Here is a 26,798-nt window from a genome sequence, read left to right as displayed (position 1 = left end):
AACCATAAGCCGAAAATCTGAGTAGCTCCGAACTTTCATGCAACGTTCTATCGCACATTCATAATCCTTGCTGATAACTGCGGAGCTCAACAATGCCTTTTAAAAAGTAAGAGTCGGGATTTTAGTATCGGCATTACATGTATCATGTCAACACATTAAGCTTTCATCGCAGCTTAATGTTTCTCGGTTTATCGAATTGTTTTGTTTGTGTGGCCTGATTGCAATTCTGTAGTAGGTGTACATCAGCCTTAAGCGATTAAGTTTTTTGAGTGATATTGTTGTTTTAACTTGTGGCTGTTACTGCAATGTGTGATACTGTAGCTATTGCTCTGGGCTGTTTGAGCGTCTTGAGAAATAATTTCCGTGATTAGGAAAGGATGGTATCGGAGCAGAGAGACACCAATCTGTCACTTGTGTAATTAAGTTTACCTTTTGCCTCTCCTTGACAAGGAGTCAGTTTACCCATCTCCTGGATATGTTTTCCTTGCTAATGAAGTCTTGTTTTTACTCGTTAATTTACACCCTTATTCGCTCATTCTCATTTCCTGATTTTGTAAACATTAACTTAACGCTGTTTCTCCTTTCAAGAATACTTTTTACACATGATTTGATCCAATAATTTTCCAATATTTCTAATCCTACATCGGCTCGTTTTTTTTTAATAGGCAGGGCATTAGGGTCAGCGTGTGTGCATCTCTGCAAGCGCGTTGGTGTTCTCAATTTTGTAATTAGAGTCTAGCAATTTGAAAATTATGAAGGCAGTGCAGCTTAATTGACGGTTTGCCATTGAAATCAACACTCAGTGGGATGATAGAAATTGCTTCGATTCGAACTGTAGCAACCTACGACAATAATTGGATATTTGAAAACATTTGAATATGCGTAAATGGATGCCTGTGGGCTTTTAACGTGCTCTTGTTGAGATTTTATCTCAGTATCCCCTTTTCGACGTCATTTTCGCATCCCTTCGCGTTCTGTCAGCTTAAGCCGATTATTATTCTGAGCTACATAGAAGAATTTTTTTACTGAGCAGCCATTGGTTATTACCTGGACGCTTCTATTAGTAGAAGCTATTAATAGTTTCACATTTAGTTCCTGGGGTAATATTCTTTGATTTATTGCCGATTATAGTTGGGTAAAACATTGAGCTCAATCTAGCTTCCTGTTTTACTAATTGGCTCTTTATTGCTTTTTGCCATTCTTCGCCATTCAATTGACATCTATGCCACTAACCATTGCCTCTCTGATAGCTTCATTTTCCCTATTTTGAGAATAAATAGCGGTTGAGTTCTGACGTTTTCGAACATTTATTCAAATTATTCCTTTTGAATTGTTGTTTTTGCTCTATAATTAGTTTTTGTTGTATCAAATTCTGTATTAATTGGACAACATTTTTGCAATTTTATGAAATATTTATGCATTGTATTGACTTTACTATGGCTGAGTGTGAGCATGGTATGATTAATGGTAAAGTCTTAACTCATCTCAAGGAGGACATATGTGCATCTTTCTTGCTTATTATGGGCACACCTTTTGTAGCTCGTTTTTCAGGCCACCGACTGGTACCAGAATTCGACCAGGTAATCTTTTCCTTTTGATCTTCGAAAACACTGTTTTTTTAGAATTTGTTGTATTAGAAGGTGGCATCTAAACGCTTTGGAAAGTTTTGTTCTCTGTAAAGTACGAATTGTTGAACTTTCTGAAAATATTGCGAGATTTCTTGTTTGACTTCTTGTTTTCCTTTTGTAGGATAGAAGATAACGATAATTTATTAAAAACCAACGTTATTTTCAAAACGTTTATTAAAAACCAACGACGGTAGAAAGAAATAGAAATCCGGTGTTAATTTTTCAGGTGTTATTTTTTGCCTCTCACAACCTATGGCGCTTCACTGCGCACGGGCACCACTCCATTTTCAGAGTTTTCTGTTTTGCAAGACTGTTTTGCAAAAATAATGAGCGTTAAATTGTGCTTCGCTCAGGTTTCGCCAACATCTTTTCATTAAAATATTGTTTGATATATTGCTAGGGCCAAGGCTTAAAAACGGTATCTGCTCTGGTTTATGAGGCAAATAGGCGCTGTTTTGCATTAAGTGGCTGATATTAGTAAAGATTGAAACTGACAGATGAGAAATATAAATTTTTAAATCTGAATTAAAAAGAGCGTGTCCAATTTTTCTGTTTGTTTACAGTATTATAGTCCACTGCAGTTGTTCACGCTCCCATATAATGTGAATAGTGATGTTAATATGTGAATAGAACAGGTTCTGCAATACTACTATCGTAGTAAAATCAAACAATCAGAGCCATTATACTGTTGCTAAAAGTAATAAAAAATATTTTGCAACGATCAATTTGATGATGATGATTTGTTTGACCAGTCTTTCCTCAAAACTGTTAAGGCGGAGAAATAATCAGAATGATTGGCAGAATAGAAGAATTTTCAGCTTCATTTAAAAACTATCATGGAATACCTCAACTCTCAAATACTCGGGTAGTGCATTCCAACTCTTGGCTTCCTGGTCAGCGAAAGAACGCTTTGTAGTCTCATTTGTGCATTTTGAACTGTTTATTTGTTTTTCAAAAATCATCTCGTCCAAATAGAAACCAAGTAATTTTACACACGTGCTGATTTTAATCTGTTACAAAAGAATCATAATATCTGTCGGAAAGGGGTTCTTGTAGTGTAAGGTTCCTGTTCTTGTAAGGCATTGTATCTTTTCGTCACTTCAATTTCAAGAGTTCAAATCTTTTAACACTGAAGAAATACTGCTCTCTGAATAATGCTCTTTGAAATTAAAATGAATTGAGGTTATCAGTGTTAAAATGATTATGTAGAACTTTAATTTCACCAAGAAGGTCCAACTGTTTTGATATATAACAAGAATAAAACGGCCCCAATATAGTGCCTCGAGGCACTCAAGACTGCGCACGTAATTCCATAGATATCGAATGTTTGATTTTCACGTGTAATTTGCGTTCGTGTAAATTCTTTAAATCAGTTTTTTAAAAATCGTATTCCTTCTCGAAAATAGCTAGTAAAATATCAAAGTCAACCGTGTCAAAAGCACTGACCAAATCAAGACTCACAAGCAAGGTAGTTTTCTTTTGAATCAAATTTTTGTGAAGCTCTCGGACGCAACAATTGAGTGATGTTTCAGTGGAATGATGTTATCTCTAGACTGATTTGTTGGTAAGTCACGTTGAACTTCTCGATAAATACCCTTTTAGCTGTAATAGCACTATTTTTTCCCACAACTCTGTAATAAATTCGCGAACAGGTAACTGGTTCGATACACCATGCTTCAATTCATCCGGAAACACGCCTGACAGAAGGATCCAGTTTACTAGACCAGAGCAGAGAGATGAATACTTGGTTGCAAAATATTTGAAATCGTTAGATGTAGAACTTGAAATTTCAGTAACAACACGTTACGTTATATATCTTCACTTTTGTCCCTTGTGGCAACTTTTCCAACTTGTGGCAACTCTATCAGAGAGAATAAAATCCAAATGCGAGATGATAGACGCACGCACTTTATCAATTTTGTCCAAAGAAAGTGTTAATATTGCTAGCAAGTTGACGTGGTGATAATAACTGGACTCTGGCAATTTCTTCTCAGCTTGAATATTTGATCAAATGTCATAAACCGATTTCGTGAATTGTCATTGTTGAGTCGATTTGTGAGGTAATTGGAACGTTTTTGATGTAACATGTCATAATAGGGAACTACAGCTCTCAAACTTTACTTTGGACAATTAACATTTTCGGTACATGGATTCATTCAAAATCTGCGTCAATTTTTTTGTTTTAGTAGCTTAGACGCTTTCCATAGTTTGCCAAGCATTTGCGGGTATCATCTAAAGAATCATGAAAATCCCACAAACATTGGTTCGACAAACAAGGAGGACAATTATGATCGAGTAGTAAATCTGGGAAAAAGGTGATCTGCAAAAACAAATAGGTCAACGTTTTTCCCATTGTAATCAAATTACTCGACTTTTTCGGACTTACTCTTATCTATATTAAATTGAAAGAATACAAAATGATGATCAGAAGTGCTGGTTTGAACTTTTACCTCCACCTCTCCATGAATATCAAAAACAATTAAATCTAATATGTTGCCACTTGTGATTGTCGGAGTAGTAACAAAATTTACTGAGTTAAGCTCGTTAAAGAGTGAAAGCAGACTCGAAACGGCGGGAGAATTCAGATTAATTGGAACATTGAAATCACTAATTAACCGACATTTTGTATACTTAGGATGATGAACCGACAACACGTGCGATAACTTATCAGAAACTTTGGAAAGCACTGAAATATATATCAAACAGGAACACGATAGATTACAATAACCAGAAAATTGATTTGTAGAAATACGCTTCATCAATGAGATATTACCAGTTTTCTGTAAACTCCTTCTCCGCCAAAATTCATTTTACAGCTTTCCTTTACAAACGATGATGGTCCGCCACCACGGGAAGGTTCTCGGTTGGAATGATAAACATTGTTTCTCCAGCGATCTAATTGAGCTTGTAATTAGTTGCTTCTGAAAGCCATGTTCCGTTTACCTCGATCAAGAAATTATTTGATATAAGAAACGAAGATGCATCTTCATATTTGTTATTCAACAAACGAGCATTTTATAAACACCCACGAATAGTCTTTAGTCGGTCGTCTGATGATCTCGGTTAAGCTAATAATTACTTAAACCACGTCGGCGCCTGGTTTAGAAAATAGCTCCGAACAATGACGTTTTCAGGCCACGTATCACTGGGTTCGATTCGACTAGCTCATATTTTTCATCAGAGAAAGCGAGTTGAAAGAATTTCTTGTGTACAATTTTGCTTGGAAGCTCTCTACAAGCTAGTGGTTGCCCAAGATTTTGAGCTTCGCAGTAATTGACTAGCGAGGAATTATTTTATTAATTATTATTATCAACTCAGCTAAGAAAGTAATGCTTTCTGGGTCGTTTACGTTCTGGAGGTTTCTACCCTTTAAAATTTTAGCATCTTTTTGTGGCCAAGTGATGCTATTAAAGATATGGTCAAGAAAACCTGCATTTAAAAATCGTAGTTTCAGTTAAGTTTTTATCGTTTTCATACTTGACTGATCTGATAAATTAACAAATCTGAAGTAACGATTCTGAAAACCTTTTTTGTGCGTTCGCCTTTCATTGGAAATGTTATAATTGCACCTCTGGCTTTTTAAACAAGGAAAGCCACGAGTACTAAGAAATGCTGTTGACACATCGAAAAAAAAATTGATTAATCATTATAAGTTTGAAACGCTGATTATAAACTTTTATCGGTCGCCCTCATTGCATGTAACAAGCATCATTTCTCAGTTGTGTTTGCGGTCGCATTGTTCAGAAGGGTAGAATTATTGTGTTGTATTATTGATAACAATCGGCCAGGTAATTTTTCTCCCATCGTCAACTATAGTAGTGGTTATATTGCGATAAAGTGCTGAATTAAGTCGTGACAAATGCAAATAGATCGAGACAAAAAAGCATTTCAGTGCTTTCCAACATTGAGAATGCGTAGGTGAAGGCTCTGCTTCGTGTGGAGGACAAGCACCTGTGTTCTAAGCTGTACCATCTGGACAACCACCTTACCACTCTCAACTACCCAGTTGTCAGGGGGTTCAAACAGAGAGGCTGGAGGACTGTCTTTCAGGTTTGCTTCAATGTTATCATTCCCAATGGTAATAATAGATACATATTGTTGTGAGGCAACCTTTTTGATTTTGTGCCGAGGTGACGTTTTGCTGCTGCAAAAAATTATCAGGTAATGGTGATAGGTTTTCAGGCTTAATTTTTTGTACCAAATTTTATTTGGACTGACAAAATAGGAAGCAACTGTCAGTTCAAAAAATCCGCATTACATCTTTAATAAGGCTCATCAATATACTTATTCAGAAAGCTAGGGTATAAATACATCTCTTGATATTGAGCTTGTATTTTTTTTTAAAAAAAACAAAGGCTTGATAACTTATCAGCCGAAATTGACTGAACAATGAAAGCAGTTGAGCATATTGTTCCTCTCACCCTTTGTGGGTCGGAGCAATAAAAAAGCAGTTTTTAGTGACTCCTTTTATGATGCGCAGTTAAAAATTGCCTACAAAATTTCAACATGCAGAAATTTCCAGCGGGATTTATGCAAAATGGCTAACGTGAGAAAAGTAGTTGTGTGACAGGTTGAGCCGATGTCGCAGATGAGACATAGTGACCTGGAGAGTCAATTCCTATTCCAGATTGTAGACGTGGATGTGCGAGAGAAGGCAGGGAGCAACCTGCTGTACTGCAACATCACGTGTCTCAGAGTGGATAAAGTGCAGTTCTAACCACTGTCAAACTGATGCACGCTCAATTTGTACTTCAGCACAGTTTCATTTTTCAGTACAATCAAATCGATGATGATTCTCAAAGTTTAATTTTTTGCCTTTAACGGCAACTAAGGTTTAGTTTATACTTGATGCATTTATTTTGAAATTCCTATTCTTAACCTAATTTACGACCTGTGCGTATCTTCGTTTTCATGCAGCTACCTTTTGATGAATTGAAAATAACATGAAAATTAGTTGAGCTCGCTCTCTTCGCACTCCGTTCGAAATAGCGTTGGCGATGCGTCAATATTAGCCCACATTTGTTTGGAAACTTTTTTTGCAAAGGTGCACCTTAAAAACGTCTTGAAAGGTACTAGCAGCGAGAGAAATATAGTTCAAAGTTGTTGCTAAAGCTCGTACAGGTCGAACTTGATTTCAATTGACATATTCGGTAGTTTTGTATATGCGAAAGAATCAATAATCGAAGGTGATGATACGATTTCTACCGTAATGAGCAGCGACAGTTTGCATGGTTTGCCCGAGATGCAATCCGTGTTTGACTGCGAAGAACAGAAAGATTCGTCTGCGAATCAAAAATGAGTTGAATTAGCTAATGATACCTTAATGAATGAAGACCGTAGAACAGATTTGAAGTTCAAATTTTATACCCGGTAAAAAAGTTATTACGGTTGGCGAAACTAAACTTGGCTTGGTTTCAATATTGCTATTGGTTGAGTTTTGTGTTTGGTTTAACCTAAATTTACCCTTCAAAACTTACTTTATTGCAGTCAATCTATATTTGCGCAAAGAAAGTTAATTTGGCATAATAAGAGTAATAATCAGTTTTTCATACGATTTTTAAATCATTCTGCGTTTGGCTTGTTAAACTAACTGTATTTGCACTTTCTCTTTTGTAGCGATGAAAGTTGTATGCTGGGGCTATTTTTTGTTTTTTATGACTCGAAGGTTTCTCTTGGGTTTTATGACTCGAAGAGGAGTATTTGCTTCCTTGAGGTTTTTACGACTCGAAGAGGCTCTATGGTTTTCTAGTTTTAATCTGTAAGCGAGCAACAAATCCAACTTCATGGAGTGAATAACCGAATTTGTTGCTTGAAATTTTGTTTTTCATTACACAATTGATAACACAATATTTTAAGAGCCCAATATTGCGTTTCAAGTGCCAAATTTTGTTAAGTTATGGCTTTGTATTACTTTCTTCGTTTGGATCTTCGACCTGATTTTTTTCCCGCAAAATCAGTGTTTATGGCAACATACCTTTTTAACCTATGGTATTTTTGCTTTGTAAAATTGTACACTTAATAATCCACCCGCGGCTTTTGAAAAATTTTTCCTTTTTGTATTTCGGTCTTCATTACTAGAAAGTTTTTATGTGCAGCGTCAGGGACTTTAGTTTCGTTCTATTACTAATTAAATTATTTTTGGCGTTTTGACAATCTTTTTTGAAATTTTGAATGTTGCGAGCATATTGCGTTTCAAGTGCAAAATCGGTCATATTTCTCAATTTTTAGTTAAATTTTTTCTAAATTTTTTTGTTTGGGATCTTGGAGTGGAAATTTCTGTGATCTATGTAATTGGTAACGTTCCATTGATAATTCATGAAATAAATTCCTGTTTTTCTTTATTTGGAAAAATTTTTATACACTAATCCATTTTTGGTGATTGTCCATTTTTTTTGTTTTTGAAAATTGCAAAGATTTCAGCCTTTTTCCTTTTATTTTTTTCTATTGTTTGATGTAGATTTCGTTTAAGACGAGGCAAATCTTAGAATTTGTTAGTTTTATACAATCTATTTGCCTCATAAGTTTAACTAAAAAGACTGATTTTTTTTACATACGTTCGAAATCATGTTAACGGAGATGTCGCCGACGAGAGTGAAGTAGGTCTTAAATTCCTTGCAATGCTCTGACGCCAAAACAAAGATTTTTATTGTTTCCCTGAGACCTAATTATTTTTTTCGGGTTTTCATTACAATTCAATTCAGTTTCTTTAATCTTCTTGATGCTTTAACAATATGTCGTTTTGGGTCGCAGTTTTAATTGAAGAGTTCTTAATTGGTTAGACGGGTTATTTCGTGACAATTAGTCCGCTCAGTTTTCTTATCAGGTTTTGTTCATCTTAAAAATTTCGACTATATTTCAACTTGACCAGATATGTTTCTAATAATACAAATTTTAGGGTTTCAAGATTTCACTCTGCGATTTATTTGGTAATATTTGGTTTGAAGAATCGAATTTCTACGGCTTTTTTAATGGTTTCTGAATGATCTCAAAATTGTTTTTGTTTGCTTGCTTAAGTTATGTCAACTCTGATTTTTTTTCATTTCGTCAGGGGTTTAATGTTTTGCTTAAGATTTTATTTAACTAGTGGGCAGCAATTAATTGCTTCGGATAGTCGATTTAGCTGCATGTATGGCTTTGTTTGGAAAGATGCGATTCTCCTACTCGCTCCTGGAATTCGCTGTTTTTTATTTTGTCAAGATTTTGCTTCGACCATATGACGTCACGATCAATTCAACTCTGTTTTTGTTCTTTCATTCATGCATTTTTAATGAACTGCGTGTGACGTTATTTTAATGAACGACGTAATTTTTAACTCTAATTTGAGAGAGTTTTTTTACAATCCGAAGCATTTGGATTCTATTGGTGCGCTGTCTTGTTTTTTTTTTTCAAGAGCATTTCATACTTTCTGCATTTTCACGCCAATGAGAAGTCAAATTAGATTAGTAGTTTTAGTCATGCTGGAGTTGTGAAGGAACCGAGAAAGCGAGTAAGTTTAAAGCGTGTTTTTTTCAAGCTACCTTGAAAGTGGACTGCGAAATAGATGTTTGAACAAATTTTTGGTTTTTGAAAGTTTTTTTTTCGATTCGACAACTGTTTTCGTGATACACAGGTGTTCTAATTGCGCCTCTCTGCACGTGTTTGAATTTCCCAACGGTTAGCTAATGCGTTTTATGACTTTGACACTATTTGTTTTCAAAAAATATTGAATTTTTCGATTTTTGCCCTCATTTCTATTTCTGTTTTATCACTTAGTATTTTTATTTACAAATCTCATTGGTTAGAAATGAATTTAGTTTTTGGATCGAGTTTTCATGACTTTGACGCTTGAGTTTGTGAGTTTTTGAGTTTGATAGTGTTATATTTTTGTTTTTGTTATTGTATGATCTTATTAAGGACAAGTCTCATAGGGAGCTAATGGGGAGTTAATATGGTTTTCTTTTTTGGGCGCCACTGACTCTCTTTTTTTCCAATATAGTGTTCTGTTGATTCGCACAAGGTTATTGTATTGTGTGCTCATTCTAAGGACGCGTTGTGTCAGTTTTGATGTTGTTATGTTCAGGTATGGTCAAAATTGTTGACTCTTAAAACACTAGATCATGGAAAGAGAAAGATTTTAATTGCTTTTAGATTTTTGTTCATTTTTGCGCAAATAGGGTCATGGGCTTTGTTCACTCTCTTAACTTGATGTTGCTGTAAAAATGAAAATTTTCAGGTCATTGGATCATTCAAGTTTTTGCATTGTAATTCAGTTTTTGTCCTGTTCTGTTCATTCGTATTGTTGAATTTTTGGTTACACATGACTTACCACTAAAGAAAAAAGACTTCTTCCCTACCCCACTGGTCGTTTGAGAGTAATTCATCCCATGTTGATCGTTTATTTATCTTCTTCAAATTTTCAGAGTTTCGGGAACTCAAATTTTAGCCCCTGTTTTTTGTTGATCGGCTACTGTTTATGCAAAACGATAAACCACAATCTCAAATACGCTTCAATTTTGTTTTTAAAAATCAGATAATAAATATTGCTACACATTCACTTTTATCAAAAGCTGATTAAGATGCTTAGCCAAGAGTGCGTAAAAATATTGGGGAGCTCTTGTGGTTTGCTCTTGCAAATATGAAAAGGTGACAAAAATATCAAAAAATTTACAAGATTCGTCCATCTGCTATAAGCATACATCAAGCGTTGTGTTTTTATCAAAATCAATAGTTAGTTGCTGGTATTTTTGACTAGAACAGGTTTTCAGATTGACGAATTCAGTTGCACTCGTTCTTGCGATAATTGTATTCAACTAGAGATGGAGCATTTGCTTTTGATATTTTTCCTTGAGTTTCATAATTACTGCAAACTTTTTCTTTTGCAGTTCTTGCTGTCTGAAGCTTTTTAGTATTTTGGGTACTTACAGTGTAAAATTTAATGAAATACCATTGATTTCAGCACTCGATTTATTTAGGGAATATAGACGGCAAGCTGTCTCAGTTTCTGACGAATTTTACAAAATTAGGTACAATTTTAAGCTCTTCACGAGTTATTTCCTTTCCCAAAAGAAAGAAAACAAACATTTGGAGTTCCAAACACACGAAAATATAGAAATACATGAAAGATATTTTCAGGGCATTCCTTTCCTTAAATCATGACTATAATATACGACATAACTGTCGGGGACGAGTTTTTGGGGAATGGGAAGTCCTCTAAATTGTTTTATTTGTTATTTTGAAACAGTTATTTCGAAAACATTATATGAGTGAAAATAAATGCAGTCCAGAATTCGTATAGAACTAAATCCCAAAAATCGGAAAAAATTTATTTTGAAGCACTTTCTCATGATCTGATTATCTTGAACTCTGAATCCACAGCAGAGTAATGCAATTGATTGACAATTCAGTTTGGTTGTAGTCAACACAAATTTTCACGATCTTAAATCGCAATTTCTTTCGTGGCATAAAGATTATCTGGGAAACGTGGAAGCGCATTGCTGAGACGAAAACCTTCGGAGGAAGGTTAGTAATCCAGAGCATAGACGTGATCCACAACCTCCACGTGGTGCCCCTGGGTAACTGCTAACAACGCAGTTAGCGGTTGTTAGCTAAGCGGATAATCTGAGGAGTGTGCACTGAATAAGCCACCTCGGACTCAACGAAATTCGTTTGGAATTCCTTGCCAGTCCGACACTCATTAGTGCAGGCGAGAGCCTGAGATGAAAGAGTCCAGTCAGAGCCTCTAATTAACGCCCTTGAACGAATGGAGTAAAAGTGGTTGTTGGTCTGACCCTGTTATAAAAGTGGCTCTCGCCTTCATGTCTCGCTGATTTCTACCTGGTTGAAAATGTCTCCAATAAGCTCGAGAATGTCTTAACTGGCTCAAAAGTTAACAAAGTAAAGAAAGTGAAATCAAGACTAGTAGATGAAGTTTGTTTAAGTAGAAGTGATTTGGAAAGACTCAAATTGAAATCTTGTGAACTCTAATCAACCTGAACGTCTTTGCAAGTAGGCAACGAATACAGAATTAGTATTGTACAGATGTGAGGAAGCTGTGATAATTGCTACACTGCGTTTTCTGAAAGTTGATGAGTGGTGTCGGAGAAAACTGTGTTTGTTGTCCTTGCGCAAGTTTAGTATCTGAATTGAAAGTCTTCTAGTACGAAAAATTGTGTAAGATCTAGACAAGATAGGTGTTGTGATAGCTACAGAAAATTACATCATAGAGTAGTGTTGCCACTGTGATCGCAGAGCTAAAATGATAAAGAATGACTGCACTACATGTTTTGTTCAGAGAACATCTTCTCTGCTATGTCCATAAAGATGGTTTCAAGGAGACTTGAGGCCCACGGGATTCATGTCCTCAAAGAGCTGGACCCCAGATGGTCTTCGCACCGATGCTCTTATTTTTATGGCTTGGAATTGTTTCCTCTAAAGGTCTTAAGACCAAATACCCAAGGAACCGGCCAAAGTGAAGGCGCATCATCTAGTTGACGTAAAATGATATCAACAATTTAACCATGCCGAATAAGTGCAAAAATAGAGTTTCTTAAACCTGCCTTTTTTGTCATCACCAGAAGTAGTTATTGGGCAGCAAAATTCAACAAAAACCTTATTGAATGATAGTTCTGGAAACTTTTCAGGTGCAGTTGTGCGAATTTGAAGTAGTTCCTTAATCTTTTATCACTGATTATGTTGAATATTTTCGTGCGACAGAAGCAAGTACTTGAGAATTGTTTTCATTTGCTCCCGAAAAAGCTTGAATCAATTGTTGTAGTACTGTCTTAATGAAAAATTGTTGTCTGACTGATTTGACTTCAGGTGACTTAATTTTTTTTTGCGTAACTTAAATCGCCTTTTCATTCACAATTTCAGGCTTTTGAACAAATTAGTGGCTAGGTTCTACTGAAAATCAAATGCGCTGAATTTGTGTTCCTTTTTTATTTTGAATTTTGCTAATGGCCTATTCAAGCTAAGGTCCTTTGAAGCCCTTTAGTAAATCTATTGAACCGCTGGTAACCTGGCTGAAGCAGGCTAAAATTGCATCGAGCCCCCGTTTGTCTTCCGGGAGCAATTCGTGAGATATGTTTAATATGTTATCTCAATACTTTTTGTAGCCCATAATTGTTGTTGCAAATAGTTTTGATCATGTATTGGACATATAATTGACGTTCCTAGAGCGAAGTGAAAAAGTTACCACAAATAGCATTTCGTTTTTTTTGTAGTTTGCACTGCAAATGCTTTTTATTTCATGTTGAACCTCCGAAATCCTTGCTAAACCTGAATTAAGCGAATCGATCATAAAGCTGATTCATGTTGTTTATCATATCCATTTTCTCACTATAATAAAAACCTAAGTTTTATACTAGATTTTGCTGATACGATATAAAGTTTATACTGAGATTATATAAGATTTATACTGAGATATAAGATTTTACTGATGAATCTCGCCGACTGTTAATTTTGTTCTACAACTGCATACCATTCACATTCTTGAGAATTTTGAGATGTTCAGATAAACAGGGGCGTGCAAGTTTTTAAGTAGTTAAGTAGCGTGGTCCTATTTATAGAACGCATTCTGGCGAACTGGAGCATATATTGCTGCCACTGTTTAAAAGTTTGAAAAATGGATCGTGGAATTGAACAGTGGAGTACCATTTTTTGAGCTAAAAAATTTTGCAGTTTTTTTCCGAGCCGAGTTGTTTACTGAGGTCCTAAATATTTGTTTTGGGTGGTATGAGTGTATAAAAATTTAACACAAAAATATGTACGTCAAATATTGCAATTGAATTAAACAAATACCAGTGAGCTTGTCATTTAATTGACGTAGTTTGTCTAATATCTGAATATCTGGAAAATAGAGCGGTTCTTAAAGCGTTGCCGCTTTTTAATTTTTTTGCTGTTAACAATGAATGTGTTGCGGATATAATTATTTGGTAAGTTTTCTGAAGTAAAAGAATGTCAAACGTATGTCACACTACAGTCAAAATGAAACAGGCTTTTAGTTAAATATGCGGTGAGTTTTCTGCAGTTTTTCTTGGAATTTGTCTTCTTTTTCACTGCATTATTCCGTCAATTAAAGTGTCGTCTCTTGGGACTACTGCCAAAAAAGTTATGAAAGTAATAGGTATGGGTGATATTGACATTGAAAATTAAAATTGTTTAATTATTAATTTGTCTTGGAAACCTATTAATTTCCGTTTTGTTGTTTCTGCTAAAGTATCTTTCCGTATAGTTTCTGCGATTGACTCCCGAAATATTGCTGCTGTTTTAGATCACGGAATGATAAGCAATTAAAATCGAATTCAGAATGCAGAGATTAGAAGATATTCGAGATTTTTTCGGCAAGCCGAAAGCCTCCACCAGCAATGAAGAGGCAGGATCCTCCAAATCTAAATCAAAGAAAATGAAACGAGTCATCATGCTGGATTCAGATGATGAAAATGAAGATGATAGCAATCCAGTGTCTAAGAAGCAGCATCATGAGGCGAAGGCAGCCGAGACAAAGTCAAAAAACCCACCTCCAAAAACTATCAAGCTGACAACCGCGGATGATTTCTTCGGTTCGGCAACAGTACAGCAAGCTAGTAAACCGATAGATGAATTTAGAAAGTCATCAAAAACAAGCAAGAAAGCTGCGGCGCCGAGTTCTAACGATACAGAAGCGAGCAAGGATGTTGAGAAAGCTACATCTCCACCGAAGAAAAAAGTGAGTCCTGTGAAAAGTAATAGCCTACCTCCTGATGCTGAGGTGCACAGCAACCCTAAGTTTAAGGAAGCTCTTGCTCAATTGGACAACGATCCTTTGCTCTCATTGAAATACGAAGAAGCACAAGTGGACCAAATTGCAGCAAAAAGATCCAAAAATAATGCTGGAGCCGCAGTTGAAAAAGTTGGCGAGAATAAATCTCCGCCAACTGTGAGTAACTCGAGTAAAAATAGTTCATCGACGGCAACACCCAAGAAAAATGAGAAAGCTGAAGATAAATCGAAAACACTGGCGGCCGAGAAAACACCTACTCCGCAAGCCTCGACTTCTGTGAAAAATGAAGAAACAAACTTATCGGATAAAAAGCTGACGAGTAATCGTTCGGCTTATTGGTCCTATCAAAATAGAGCTGGACCTCAAAGTTTGGGAGCAAAGAAATTTCCACGCGGCCCGGATGATTGCTTATCTGGGAAGTCTTTTGTTCTTACTGGGATTATGGAAAGTTTTGAACGCGACGACGTAAAATCTTTCATTGAACGGCACGGAGGTAAAGTTGTTACTACTGTCAGTTCGAAGACATCCTATATCGTTGTTGGAAGAGAGCCAGGGGAATCAAAGGTTTCGAAAGCTGAAAAATGCGGAACTGAAAAAATAGACGAAGATCAATTATTGGAACTTGTGTCAAGACATACTAAAGGTAAAGGTGAAGAGTTGAAAAATGAAGATGAGCGAGATGTTGATGCTAAATTGAAAAGTACGATAGAAAACTCGAAATCATATGAAACAGGTAAGAAGAGAATTCCCGATAAAAGCTCTTCTATTAAAGATGAGACTTCACCAGAAAGCAAGGCAGCAAAAGTTAACCCTGAAAAGCAGGCCACAAAATTAGAGTGTACTGCTATTTCAAATTCAAATAACTCTGCTGTGCTCGATATAGTCAACAAAAACGCGAAATTAGAGACCAAGAAATCTCAAACACCAGTGCTTAAGTCCAATTCTGTCGATGAACGCAAGGCGAGCAATACGAACTTAAATGCACCTAGAGACATGAAGTCTAATCACGACCCACAAGACTCTCTGCTCTGGGTTGACAAATACCAAGCTAAATCAATAAAGCAAATTATTGGTCAGCAGGGTGACAAAAGCAATGCCAAGAAACTCTTGTACTGGTTACAAAATTGGCATGCAGTGTTTACCCATAAATCGTACCGAGGTGTGCCTGGTAACAAAGAGAACGGGTTAATTTATCGTGCCGCACTACTTTCTGGAGTTGCGGGTATCGGCAAAACTACAACTGCAACTATCGTTTGCAAGGAGTTGGGCTTTGAAATGATAAGCATGAATGCTAGTGATACGCGATCTCAAAAACTGCTCAATAATGTTGTAGCAGAAACTTTGAAGTCAGGGACTTTGACATCCTTGATGACATCAAAAGAATCTTCTAGTGACGTCACAACGTCAAAAGAGGCAGAATTGAAGCACGTCTTAATAATGGACGAGGTTGATGGAATGGCTGGCAATGAAGACAGAGGTGGAATGGGTGAGCTAATTGGATTAATCAAGAAGTCCAAAATACCTGTAATATGTATATGCAACGACAGACAACACCAAAAAGTCCGGAGTCTCGCAAACCACTGTCTTGACTTAAGGTTCCAGAGACCAAGAGTTGAGCAGTTGAAAAGTGCAATGATGTCCATGTGCTTTAAAGAGGGCCTTAAAATCAATCCCAACGCTTTGGAACAAATGATCATAGGTGCTAACCAAGATGTCCGTCAGGTTATACACCATTTGCAGGCTTGGTTCTGTATGCAAAAACCTTTAACTTATGACGTAGCAAAGGAAAAGGCAACCGCTGCTAAGAAAGATCAGAAAATGGGTCCATTCGATGCCTGTCGCGCTGCTTTCTGTTTTGGCGAAGAGCGGAGAAAAATGACTATAGGAAACAAGCTCGATCTTTTCTTCTATGACTATAGTATGATGCCATTATTTATGCAGGAAAATTATTTGCAAACTACCATGAGTCGAGGTAATAACAAATCTACATTAGCTGCGATTTCGAAGTCAGCGGATTCATTGACATACGGTGACTTGACTTCCAAAATAATCCGATCGACAAATAATTGGTCTCTCTTGCCTAAAGTGGGAATGTATACCTGTGTGATTCCGGGAGAATTGTGTCAAGGTGGTATGGGACCGTTTGTTGCATTTCCGCAATGGCTGGGACAGAATTCGAAACGATCTAAAAATGACCGACTTTTACAAGTAAGCAGCAGATTTAAGAACAATGTTATTAATAGCCGCAAAGCGGTAGCTGAGGCTATTATTGGCTTTCTCTTCGGTTTTTTTTACATTTCAAAGAATTTCGGTTTTTTACAATTCAAAGAATTTGAATTGTATTGGGGCGCTGTCTTTTTTATGACTCGAGAGGAGGGTTTTAGGGTGTTTGGATTTAGGGTGTTTTGTGGTTTAAATCGGTTCTTTGTCTCTTAATTTGATTATTATTAACTTTGGGTATTTTCTTTTTGTTAAATAAAATCGAATTAACTTGAGCAAAATTTTGCCAGTTTTGTCTGATTTTAAGTTTTTTTTTGCCTATTTCGTCCAATTTTATGGTTTTTGCTGTCATTTTTCTTAATCACATTTTATTTGAGAGGAATTATACAGGTGTTGTTACACTTGTTGTTTCACTTGAAAGCTAGATAGGGCACTTTTCACTCAAATAATTTATACATATTTCTAATTTTTTCCAGGTTTTTGTCTTCTTTGCTTTTGTAACCTTGATTTCTTAATGTTTTTCTGCAACGTATTGGTCGAATGACTGAAAATTTAATTTAAGGTTTTCCAAATATTGTTTGAGAGGTTGCATGGTAGCGTTGAAGAGTTTTGTTCGAATTTTTATTGAGAATATTGGTTTTTCATTTTTTCTTCCGTTGCCATCAATTTTGCCTTCGCGAGGTTTTTTTTTGCCTTTGCCAATAATAGAGTCGGAACTTGATGTAAATTTTATCAGATGCTTTTTGTTTCTGTGTTTGTTTTCTCATGTAAGTTTTCCTGTTTTTTTTTCAAAAGGTTTCATGCAATCAAGTACGAGGTGCTCCAGGTCAGTGAGGATTGCCTGTTTTTTACTGCGAGTCGTTCCCGGAATTCGTCTGGCTATGTTTTTTTTAAGATCTGTTCACAGAGTTTCATGATTTTTGAAGTCAAATTGGAGTATGATTGGGGTCACGCCGAAACAGTAAGTGGAGCGAAAAAGCGAGTGGTTTTGCGGCGTGAGTTTTGTTGCTCTAATTTTAAATTAGAGTGAGAAAATGGTGTTTGAACAAAAATTGGCCTTCTCGCTAGTTTTTTCACATGCGGAATTTTGACATTGATATTTACTGTTTTTTTTTCAAGTTTTTTTTCTAAATGATTTTCTTAATACAGTCATTGTCAATTCTAGTTCTAGTTTTTTTTAGCCAATGACAATTCTTTGAATTGTATGTCAGGATTTGTCCTGCTATGATTTTTATTGCGTCGTCAAGATTTTTACGAACATGACGTCACACTCACTTTAAATCTGCTTTTTGTTCATTCTTGCAAGCAATTTTAACTGAATTACGTGCGTGACGTCTTTTCTGATTCCTATTGGAGCGAGTTTTTTGTTCTTTCGCGTGATTAAGTTTTTGGTCAGATATGATAAACCTGACTCAAAAATGGCTTCCTCTTTCTCAATTTGACCTTTCTTGACTTCAATTCAAAGAGACAAGGTCAAGTGAATATGCGTCACTCTAATTGAAGGTTATTTAAGAACAGTTGATAGAAGCAGCAATAGGTTATGCAGATTTTTAATCAAAATGTAGCATCTAAGCTTTTAATAAAAAGAAATTTTTTTTTGCTCTGCTCCTTACTATCTTTTTAAGACTGAAGATCTACAAAGCTATTGCGGCTATTTTCTGGCAATTTGCCGCCTATGTTTTTTGATTAGTATTATAGTGGTTCATTCTACTGTTTCCTGCTCTCACATTTTTGAGAAAAAAATGGGAGAACCTAATGTCAGTCCCGCTTTTTTGAGACAATCGATTTGTTCGGGCATCCCAGACTAGCAAAATTAATCAACTTTTTGAGTGTGTTATCTTGAGAAACACGAAAAAATAAGATATGGGAATTGATTAATTGTTCGTGAGTTGTTCCTGAGACAGAAAATCTCGAACTAACTCAAATCGACCTTAAAAAAGTTCGATATCTTAGACATGGCTCGGTGTAGAGGCGCAATTGACCTGACAGCCTCTAAAAACTGTTGTTTGTGCATGAAACAGTTTGTTTCGCAAAGTTGGGATCTTAGAAAAGTCGATACAAAAAATTTTTTGATGGGTTTGAGTTTGGATGATGAAACCGGGCGTGTTAAAACCGGATGAAAGAGTGTATATATATTGCTGTTTTCTTATCTTGGACAAAAACTGAAGACAATAAAATTTAAGAAGAGTTAGAGGTATGTTTATTGGCGGAGTTAGGTTTTCTTAATGATTAAAACTAATGCATGTTACACTTTTACTATATATAGTTAAGGCCGTCAAAACTTTTGGCTCAATTTTTTTCTTGCATCAACCAATGATTTTGCATTTATAACTTGATTTAAATTATCTTTTTCGTTAACTGACGGTTTGATCGAGGGTACCTTAAATAAGCAATTGTGCGAGAGTGATTCAAACTGATTCAAACTGAACTGCTAATAATATCAATTGCTTGAGAACTTTTGAGAACTTTTGAGACAAAATTTAAGCCCATTTTTAGCCAATTTGATCAGATTTTTGAATTGCAAGATTCGAATATTTTTTTGTGGAAAATCTTCTTAAATATCTCATTTGATTTATTGTTCATGAGTTTTAAAGTTAAGAAAATCGCCATTTAAAAACTTAGAAATGTCATATAGCCTTATCTAAAGGCCAAGATTGGTCCGACAGCTACCAAAAACTTGCTTGTTCAAAAAACAGTTTCGCAAAATTGAGTTGAAAAAGAAATTAGACACATGAAACCTTTTTTGAGAAACTTTTCACTTTAATATTTCTTTGTTCAACTGTGGGTTCTGTTCAGTTAGTGTAAAATTGAGTGTCTGGATTTTTGCGAACCAGATTTGGCTACTCAGTTGTCTATTATAAAACGCAGTTTTAGAGTTAAAAGAAATTGGATTTTAATTGAGCGTCTTTTTTGAAAATCTGCACACACATTTTGGTTTTTGTTGAGCTAACTTTGAGCGTGAGTTTAGTCCCGCGGTAGCCATACAGATATCAAACGACTAATTTTAGGACTTCAAAACCTACTGTTGACGTGAGAGCAAATAAATTTTCCAGAGATGGTTTGTTTACGTTCGGTATTTTACTACTGTTCTTTTTCTGTCTGATTTCTTCACGACTGTAAGAAACGTAACTACATTTAATTTGCAGATGATGGGAGTTTTAGTTTATGGGATCCGGTAAAAGATTAGGCATGGTTTTTTTAATGTGCTCTTAATAATAGTTCTTTTTGGTGTTCGGTCTGAGTACCATTTTTGACTGACCTCATCTGCATTGTAGCAACGCAAAGTTTCCTCAATCTTCGTTTTTCATTTTAACTCTAGTCCTTCGAAAACTTATAAACCATTTGGTTTTTCCCAAAGATTGGTTTTTACACAAATTTCTTGTGGAGTTTGGCACTGATCTGTTGTTTTACATTTTTTTGTTTGCTTTGTCTTTTGTTTTGCATATCGTACTCAATGTTTACTTTTTTGCAATACTGTATAAATTATTTAATGATCCGAATTTGGCATTAAATTTATAATTTGGTTACACTTGTATTAATTTTGGTACCCTTTATTCTAAAATTTTTTTCGCAATCAGTGAGATCTGAACTACTTCGTATTGCAGTAAGAAATAGGGCACTTTTCAAGTAGTCTCTATAGGTTAGAGTCATTTTCTCTTTAAACGTTAATGGTATGTAGCTAGCGGTCCTAATGACTTGGGTACATATTCAGAAATGCATGCAGGTATTTGAGTCATGCTTTAATTTGTCGTATTTGTCACACTGTCAAAAACTAGATTCATTATTGGAACGGTTTGCTTTCTAGTTGTTTTAAACTGTTCATATGCGGCGTGATAGCCGAGAGGTAAGGTGTGTGGTTCACACACCAATGATTGAGAGTTCAATCCCCTGCCTCCGTGAAGTTGTCTGTGTAAGGATGAGCTCTTACTTAACCATAGCTTCAGGTTGACCATAGCCTGACCAATGTTGGCTACAATGATGGTACCACGTGAAAGTTTCAGACTCAAAAAAAGTGGCTAAAGTCACCCAAAAAAGAGCAATGCTGCTCATAAAAAGAACAGTCTGAAATGTGGGGAATAATAAGAAAAAGGGCAGCTGAAAACAGGCTACTGTAGGCCTAATGCTGTTCCACTGCGATTACGCAGAAACCACAATTATTATTATTATTATATGGATGATTATATATTTAAGCTGTCTTTAAAAATGTTTGAAACCGTTTATTTTCAAAAGCTTCATTCACCTTCCCATAGTTACTGAGTCGTTAGATATTGTAAAAGCTTTTAGTGAGTGCTTTTTTAGGTTGACGACCTTGATCCGTTTCTCAAAATCTATTGTTTCAATGAGTTTGATACTATTGGAGCTCTTAATTAGGCATTGTCAATATTAGATTTGTTTTATTTAAATTTAAAAACTCTCTTGGTAATCCTATCAGACTAATGTCTTTAATATATCAAAGTTTTGAAATGTAATGAGATGGTTTTACATACAACATGGTCAAATTTTGCATCCACTGTTTGCTCTCTATTTTTTTGGATTTCTATCGTTGTCAAAAAGAAAGCAAGAAAAACAATTTTTCTTCGAAGCACTAATTTCTAGTCAAATTTGCGATTCTTTGACCAAATTTATTGGATGTGAAAAATATCAGAGACCTTTAGCAATGAATTTGGATTCAATATGAGTTTGAAAGTTTTCGTACCATTTTCTGGCAGTGTTCTTCTTTGCCTGATTTTTTATTCAAAATTTTTGTTTTAATTTATTTGATAATTTGTTGTTTATTGTTTAATTGCTCTTGAACGAAGCTCATAGCAATTATTGTAAACGCGTGTGTGTTTTTTTATGCAAATTTTTCGCTTGACAATTTTGCGCTTTTCTTCTAGAACATTCTTTGACTTCTCAAGTGACTTTTTACGCTTTCGTTCATTTTTGAGTGATCTCTATTGCTGTCTCCTAAGTAAAGCTTGTTGCTATTATATAATCGGTTGCAGTTTGCGAAAATACGTGAAACAGAGCACAGTGGTTAATGCGGGTGGGCATAGATCGGGAGGTCAAGGGTTCGAATCCCGTTGAGGTCAAGGTTTTTTGCACCTATAAAGAAAAATTGATTTAGGCTACAGACCTTGAATTAAATTGCCTTGCCTGTCGTTCAAGAGCAATTCTTCCGACATTTGTCGGTTTATGTTTTCTATTTGTAATTGTATTGTAATAAATTGACCTGGCTCATTTTCAAAAATCTTTTTAATCTCTGTTCTTGCCCTTGCCCTCATTCCCGGCGCGAGAATTAGTTTGTCCTGACTTTATCAAAAGCATTCAGTGTAGTTTCTTCAGAAGCTAAAATTTCATCGGTTTCCCACCTTGTGTTTTCTAAGATATTCTACACCACTGGAGCTCTAAAATACAGTTTTTTTTTAAATTTTTGTCTTAAGTGTTTACATTCATTTGCTTTATTGATAAAAACTCTTGTAAATCAACCGGGTAGTCAGGTCTGTAGTTCTGTCACTCAATTCAGGCTTTGTCCGTTTTTGCTGTTCACGTCAAAAAGATTCTTGTTTTACTTATATTTGCCGATTTTACTTATATTTGCGTCGAATCGTTTAGACTTGTACAGTCATCGCTGCATCCACTCATTCTATTTAAAATGCTTTTAAATAGACGTTGTTGAGTGAACGATTGGCAAAAATTTGAACTGCTGTTTCATCTGGCTGTTACTTCGATTTGTTATTGAAAACTTTGACAGCTGTGTTTGCTAGTGCTTTCAGCCATTAAGTTCCTGTGAAACGTACAGAGTTTCAATTACAGTTAACTTCTTGTTGGGATTCAATCAAATTGACCTTTTAATTAACAATATTTAAAAAATGTGCAAATAAACAGGTCCTGTATAATTTTAGGTTGCTCAGGCATTTTTGGTTCATCTGGTTAGGATACATAACGTTTTAGGATCTGCAGGTTCATACGCGTCTTCATTTCAACTCCTCGAAGCAAGACCTTAACATGCAAATCATGCCCGTGTTGCGGAAACGTTTTGTCGACTGTCTTCACTCCAAAGAGGAGAATGGCATTGAAATGGGCGTGAATGCTTTGCTTGACATGGATCTCACTCGAGATGACCTTGACACAATCTTTTCAATGAGTCAAATGAGTGACACGGACGATCCGTGGAAGTTAGTCAGCACTAAAAACAAATCTGCCTTTACTCGACTCTACAATAAGTTGTCTTACAAGAGTGCTAATGCAAATTCAGCCCCGAAGAAAAAGAAACCGGGAGACGCTGATGATGCAGTATTATTAGGCGGTGAAAACGAAGAGGGTAACCCGTCCAATAAAGATGCCGAGAATGAAGAAGATGATGACTTTATTCCCGGTTTGATTTCGAAAAAGGTTCCTAAAAAAGCAGCTGGTAGTGCAAATTCAGGAAAGGGGAAGGCAGCGGGTTCATCGACCTCTAAAGCAAGTGGAAAAGGAACGGGATCGAAAAAAGCAACCAAGAAAGGATCCAAATAAAAACGTGTCAAAACGATGTCCTCTTTGATTAGTGTGTCTCTGAAATTATCTTACCGGCTGGTGTATTTGCATTTTGATTTCTTCTAATGAGTATTGAATAAAATAGTGAAATTGATTTTTTTTACAAACGGAAGCTCTTTAGTATCTCGTTTCACAATGAACACAATTAGAGACGGTCATTGACAATTGTAGACACCTTGTATTGGGTTTTCAATTTGTCGATCTAGTAAAATTTTGTCATCGTTGAAAAAAACTCGAAACAGTCAAAATATGTCTTCAACGCACGATTGGACGTTATGAGAATCTTTGCCAGAATTAATATAGAAAATATGGACTACCAAAAATTATTCTGTGGACTACAAATTACATTATGTCTTGCAAATGCTAAGCAAGCTTGCAACGCTTTAACAGTGTATAGATGGATGTCTGTTGGCTAATATGGTGGTCGCCGCTCTGAACAAGAATGCGTATCTAGCAGAATGGTTGAAAATGAGAAATCAAGTTGAACAAATGTTAGAGCGTAACAAGGAATACGCTAGAAGCCAAGCGGAGTCCAACTCCGATCGCATAAGGTAAATTTGTCCTTCTCACCTGTTTTTGAATTATTGTTCCAACCGTGCGAATTTTAGGAACTTGATGCCATGTTGACTTTTGCCAAGTCATGTTTGAACGAGCGATCGATATCTTTTGCAGATACAAAAGTTTTATAATTGAAAAACTTTTAATAGCAAAATGTATTGCAAAGTTTTCGTTTTTGTAAACCTCTCTATTAAGAGTGTTTATGATCCACAAAATCTTATCCATGGGTTCAGCGCTTCCGACTGCAGAACTTACAATGTGCTCAATCCAATTTAAATTTGACGGGGAGTACAAATAATGAGCGAAGCTAATTAAATGGAATAGAGTAAATTTGATTTGTTTAATTTTGATATTCGAAGTTATCTTTCTAATTATAATTGGAATGTTATTTCACTCCCGAATAAAATTTTGTGTAATAAACCAACCATTACTCAATGTTGATTTACTTTTTCATGAGAAAAAGGGGACATGATAAAACTAAATTCAGTGCGCTCATTTTGTTTTTTAATTCTGTCAATAGAAGAAGTTTTGAAAAAGCAATAAAATCCAAATGGAACAATACATGTGATTTGAAAAGTTTTTCTTGCCGTGAGAGTTTTTTGAAGACGAACCAAGTATCAGGAGATCAGATGGCTGATGCCATTTTAATGATAATTTTATTCAGCTGACTAATATGTTAATTTTTGTAAAAAATTATACCTAAACTCCTGCACTAATCTGTTGGCTCCAGACGTACCTTTTAGAAAAGATGTGTTGAGAAAATAAATATATTTTATAAAAACGAACTCCGTTTTGCGCTCATTTAAGATTAACTTGTTTGGTTTCATTTACTGGTCCGTTTTGTTTGAAATATCTTCAATTCCTTGCAATGGTTTGACTGAGAGCGCTGACGTAAAGTATGAAATTTAATGGCCCAACAACTTTTCCTTGAGCAACACCAGTACAACCCAATCTGTTTGTGCAATACCATTATAACACATTCTATCATAATGAAAGATATTTAATGAAAGTTGTGCTTTTTGTCCAAAACCGGGCTAATTTTATCAAATTATCCGAAGATATTGAATTGAACGCTTTTACTAGGTGTGAATAAAACATCGATAAACTATTTCATTATGATCAACAATGGTTTATATTTTCAGTTATGAATAATATTTTCTCGAGACAAGAATTTGTTTATTATTGATAAGTAAATTGATATTTGAGTTGCTCTCGTAGCGGCAGTTCTGTGATATTTCTGTGGTTCTAATTGTCTCCTTTCTTATAAACAGCTGTAATGTAAAAGTTTTGCAAAAATAGCTTTTACCTATAGCTTTTCCATAGGCCCCTTAGTTTCAAAGGCTAGAAATGGCAGAATCAACCTCAAATGTAAATTTATAAGTTGATTAAGCATTAATTTTTGTTGTAAAACTGTGCGAGCTTGAAGTTTAATGAAAAGAATAAAATCAACACGTTAAAAACGTTTTCTGTTGCAGCAGCTAGGAGTCAACATTTTTAATCAAAAAGAACTGTAGAAGGCGACAATTGTTGGAAAAATACTAAGAATGGAGGAAGTTAAAATAGTTCTGCTCTTATCATCCAAAATTATGGTCCGAATACTTAGCATTATAATTCGAATAACAACTTCCATTTAAACTATACCTGTAGACGCTTGAGAAAAGGTTAAAGCTTCTCTAATTATTCCATTTTTCGCAAAAATTTTGTCTACAACAGGTTTGTTATTTCATTTTCCGTTTTTTGTACTATCATTCTTTTTTTTATGATCCTGATCTTCCTTATAAATTGTCAGGCCGTCACATTAAATAATTTAACATTTCAGAATCCGCCCGGACTACGGGTTTGTGAATTATGCCAGAGCACTAATGAAACATGTTTAAAAAATAGCAGAAGTCCTGATTTACAATTCAAAGCATTGAATTATTTAAGGACCTGACTATTAGCATTTACACAGCAACCTCAATCTATGATAAACAACAAAGCCCTTGACCCAATATGCACAAAAAAGCACAAAAATTTAAACATAACTTTTTCAAGATTTGGCGTTTTAGAATCTCTAACAATAGCAAAACTTTGACTATACACATCCTTACAGTGAGTACAAAAAACAACAACATTGTGGGAATCAATCACAGAAGTAAAAAACTAGAGAATGTCGCAACAATTAGAATCTTGGCCGGTGACAAGAGAACCTCAAAACTACATGCCAATATCCTTCAGCACAGCCTATTATAAAACTTTAGACGTAATAAATACCTTTAGCATTTCTAAATAAGAATTGTTACTTTTGAGACTAACCGATAAGACAACAAGAGAAACAATAGAGCAAACAGAACAAAAAAATAAATTTTCATTTTTTTGAAAAAAAAAATGCCAAAACTAAAAATCGACTGTTGAGAACTCAAGCGACTATCTGGGTATTATTCCTCATTAGCAACCGATGAAACCTGTCCTTATTGAGACAAATGCTATGACAAGAATCCAACCAAAATTTGCAAAAATCAGAAGTTCGCTAATTCTGTTAAAAACAAATATTATAAAGTCATGGAAAACAACAGCTACGGACTTAAAGAAGTTATTTCCATTAACGTAATCCAAATTAGCAGCTGATGAGATTGAGCTATATATTGAGATATATTGGCAATGTGTACAATTATCAGTGGCAAATTCAATAATTTACTAAACTTAGTTGAAAACTAACCACGTATTTGAAAAATAAAAATCAAAAGCTATAAACTGCAACGGTTATTTTGGGCATTTTTAGCACCATACAAGATCACCTTATGTTATTAATGAGATTAAGAGATAAGAAGGAAGTATGAGCAATAAAAATTATTGCGTCCTTATTGATGTTATATCAAAGCACCACTAAGAGTACAGCAAATGCACCCAAAACTCAAAACTAAAAAAAATATCAAAGTCAGGGAAACCCCTAGCTTTGAACACGAACCTTTAATTATGTTCATTTATGCCTCTCTAGTTACTCATCAATGACTTGTCAATGAAAATAAATTATGTTCATTTATGCCTCTCTAGTTGCTCATCAGACTTGTCAATGAAATTACTAAGTGACAACAGAAAGGTTAGTACGACAGAAACTTTTAATAAAGATGGGCAAATATCAAATAATCACGAAT

The 26,798-nt window shown here is 35.3% G+C and overlaps 2 protein-coding genes across 2 annotated transcripts; both read left to right on the top strand.

Annotated features, from left to right (window-relative positions):
* Positions 1–1,208: 1,208 nt before the first annotated feature.
* LOC142340081 (uncharacterized) lies at positions 1,209–6,529 on the top strand. Its single transcript, XM_075390495.1, has 3 exons — positions 1,209–1,580; positions 5,547–5,678; positions 6,199–6,529. The coding sequence occupies exons 1-3, from the start codon at positions 1,416–1,418 to the stop codon at positions 6,343–6,345; spliced, it is 444 nt and encodes a 147-aa protein (XP_075246610.1). The 5' UTR covers positions 1,209–1,415; the 3' UTR covers positions 6,346–6,529.
* Positions 6,530–13,881: 7,352 nt separating this feature from the next.
* LOC142339447 (replication factor C subunit 1-like) lies at positions 13,882–23,213 on the top strand. Its single transcript, XM_075389484.1, has 2 exons — positions 13,882–16,575; positions 22,522–23,213. Exons 1-2 carry the CDS (start codon positions 13,915–13,917, stop codon positions 23,083–23,085), a joined length of 3,225 nt encoding a protein of 1,074 aa, XP_075245599.1. The 5' UTR covers positions 13,882–13,914; the 3' UTR covers positions 23,086–23,213.
* The last annotated feature ends 3,585 nt before the right edge of the window (positions 23,214–26,798 follow it).

The sequence above is a fragment of the Convolutriloba macropyga genome, chromosome 5 (genome assembly GCF_964194025.1).
Source record: "Convolutriloba macropyga chromosome 5, txConMacr16.3, whole genome shotgun sequence".
In the NCBI taxonomy this organism is placed as follows: Eukaryota; Metazoa; Xenacoelomorpha; order Acoela; family Convolutidae; genus Convolutriloba; species Convolutriloba macropyga.
The sequence above is the reverse complement of the archived record's forward strand: the minus strand, read 5'-3'. Positions and strand labels throughout refer to the sequence as shown.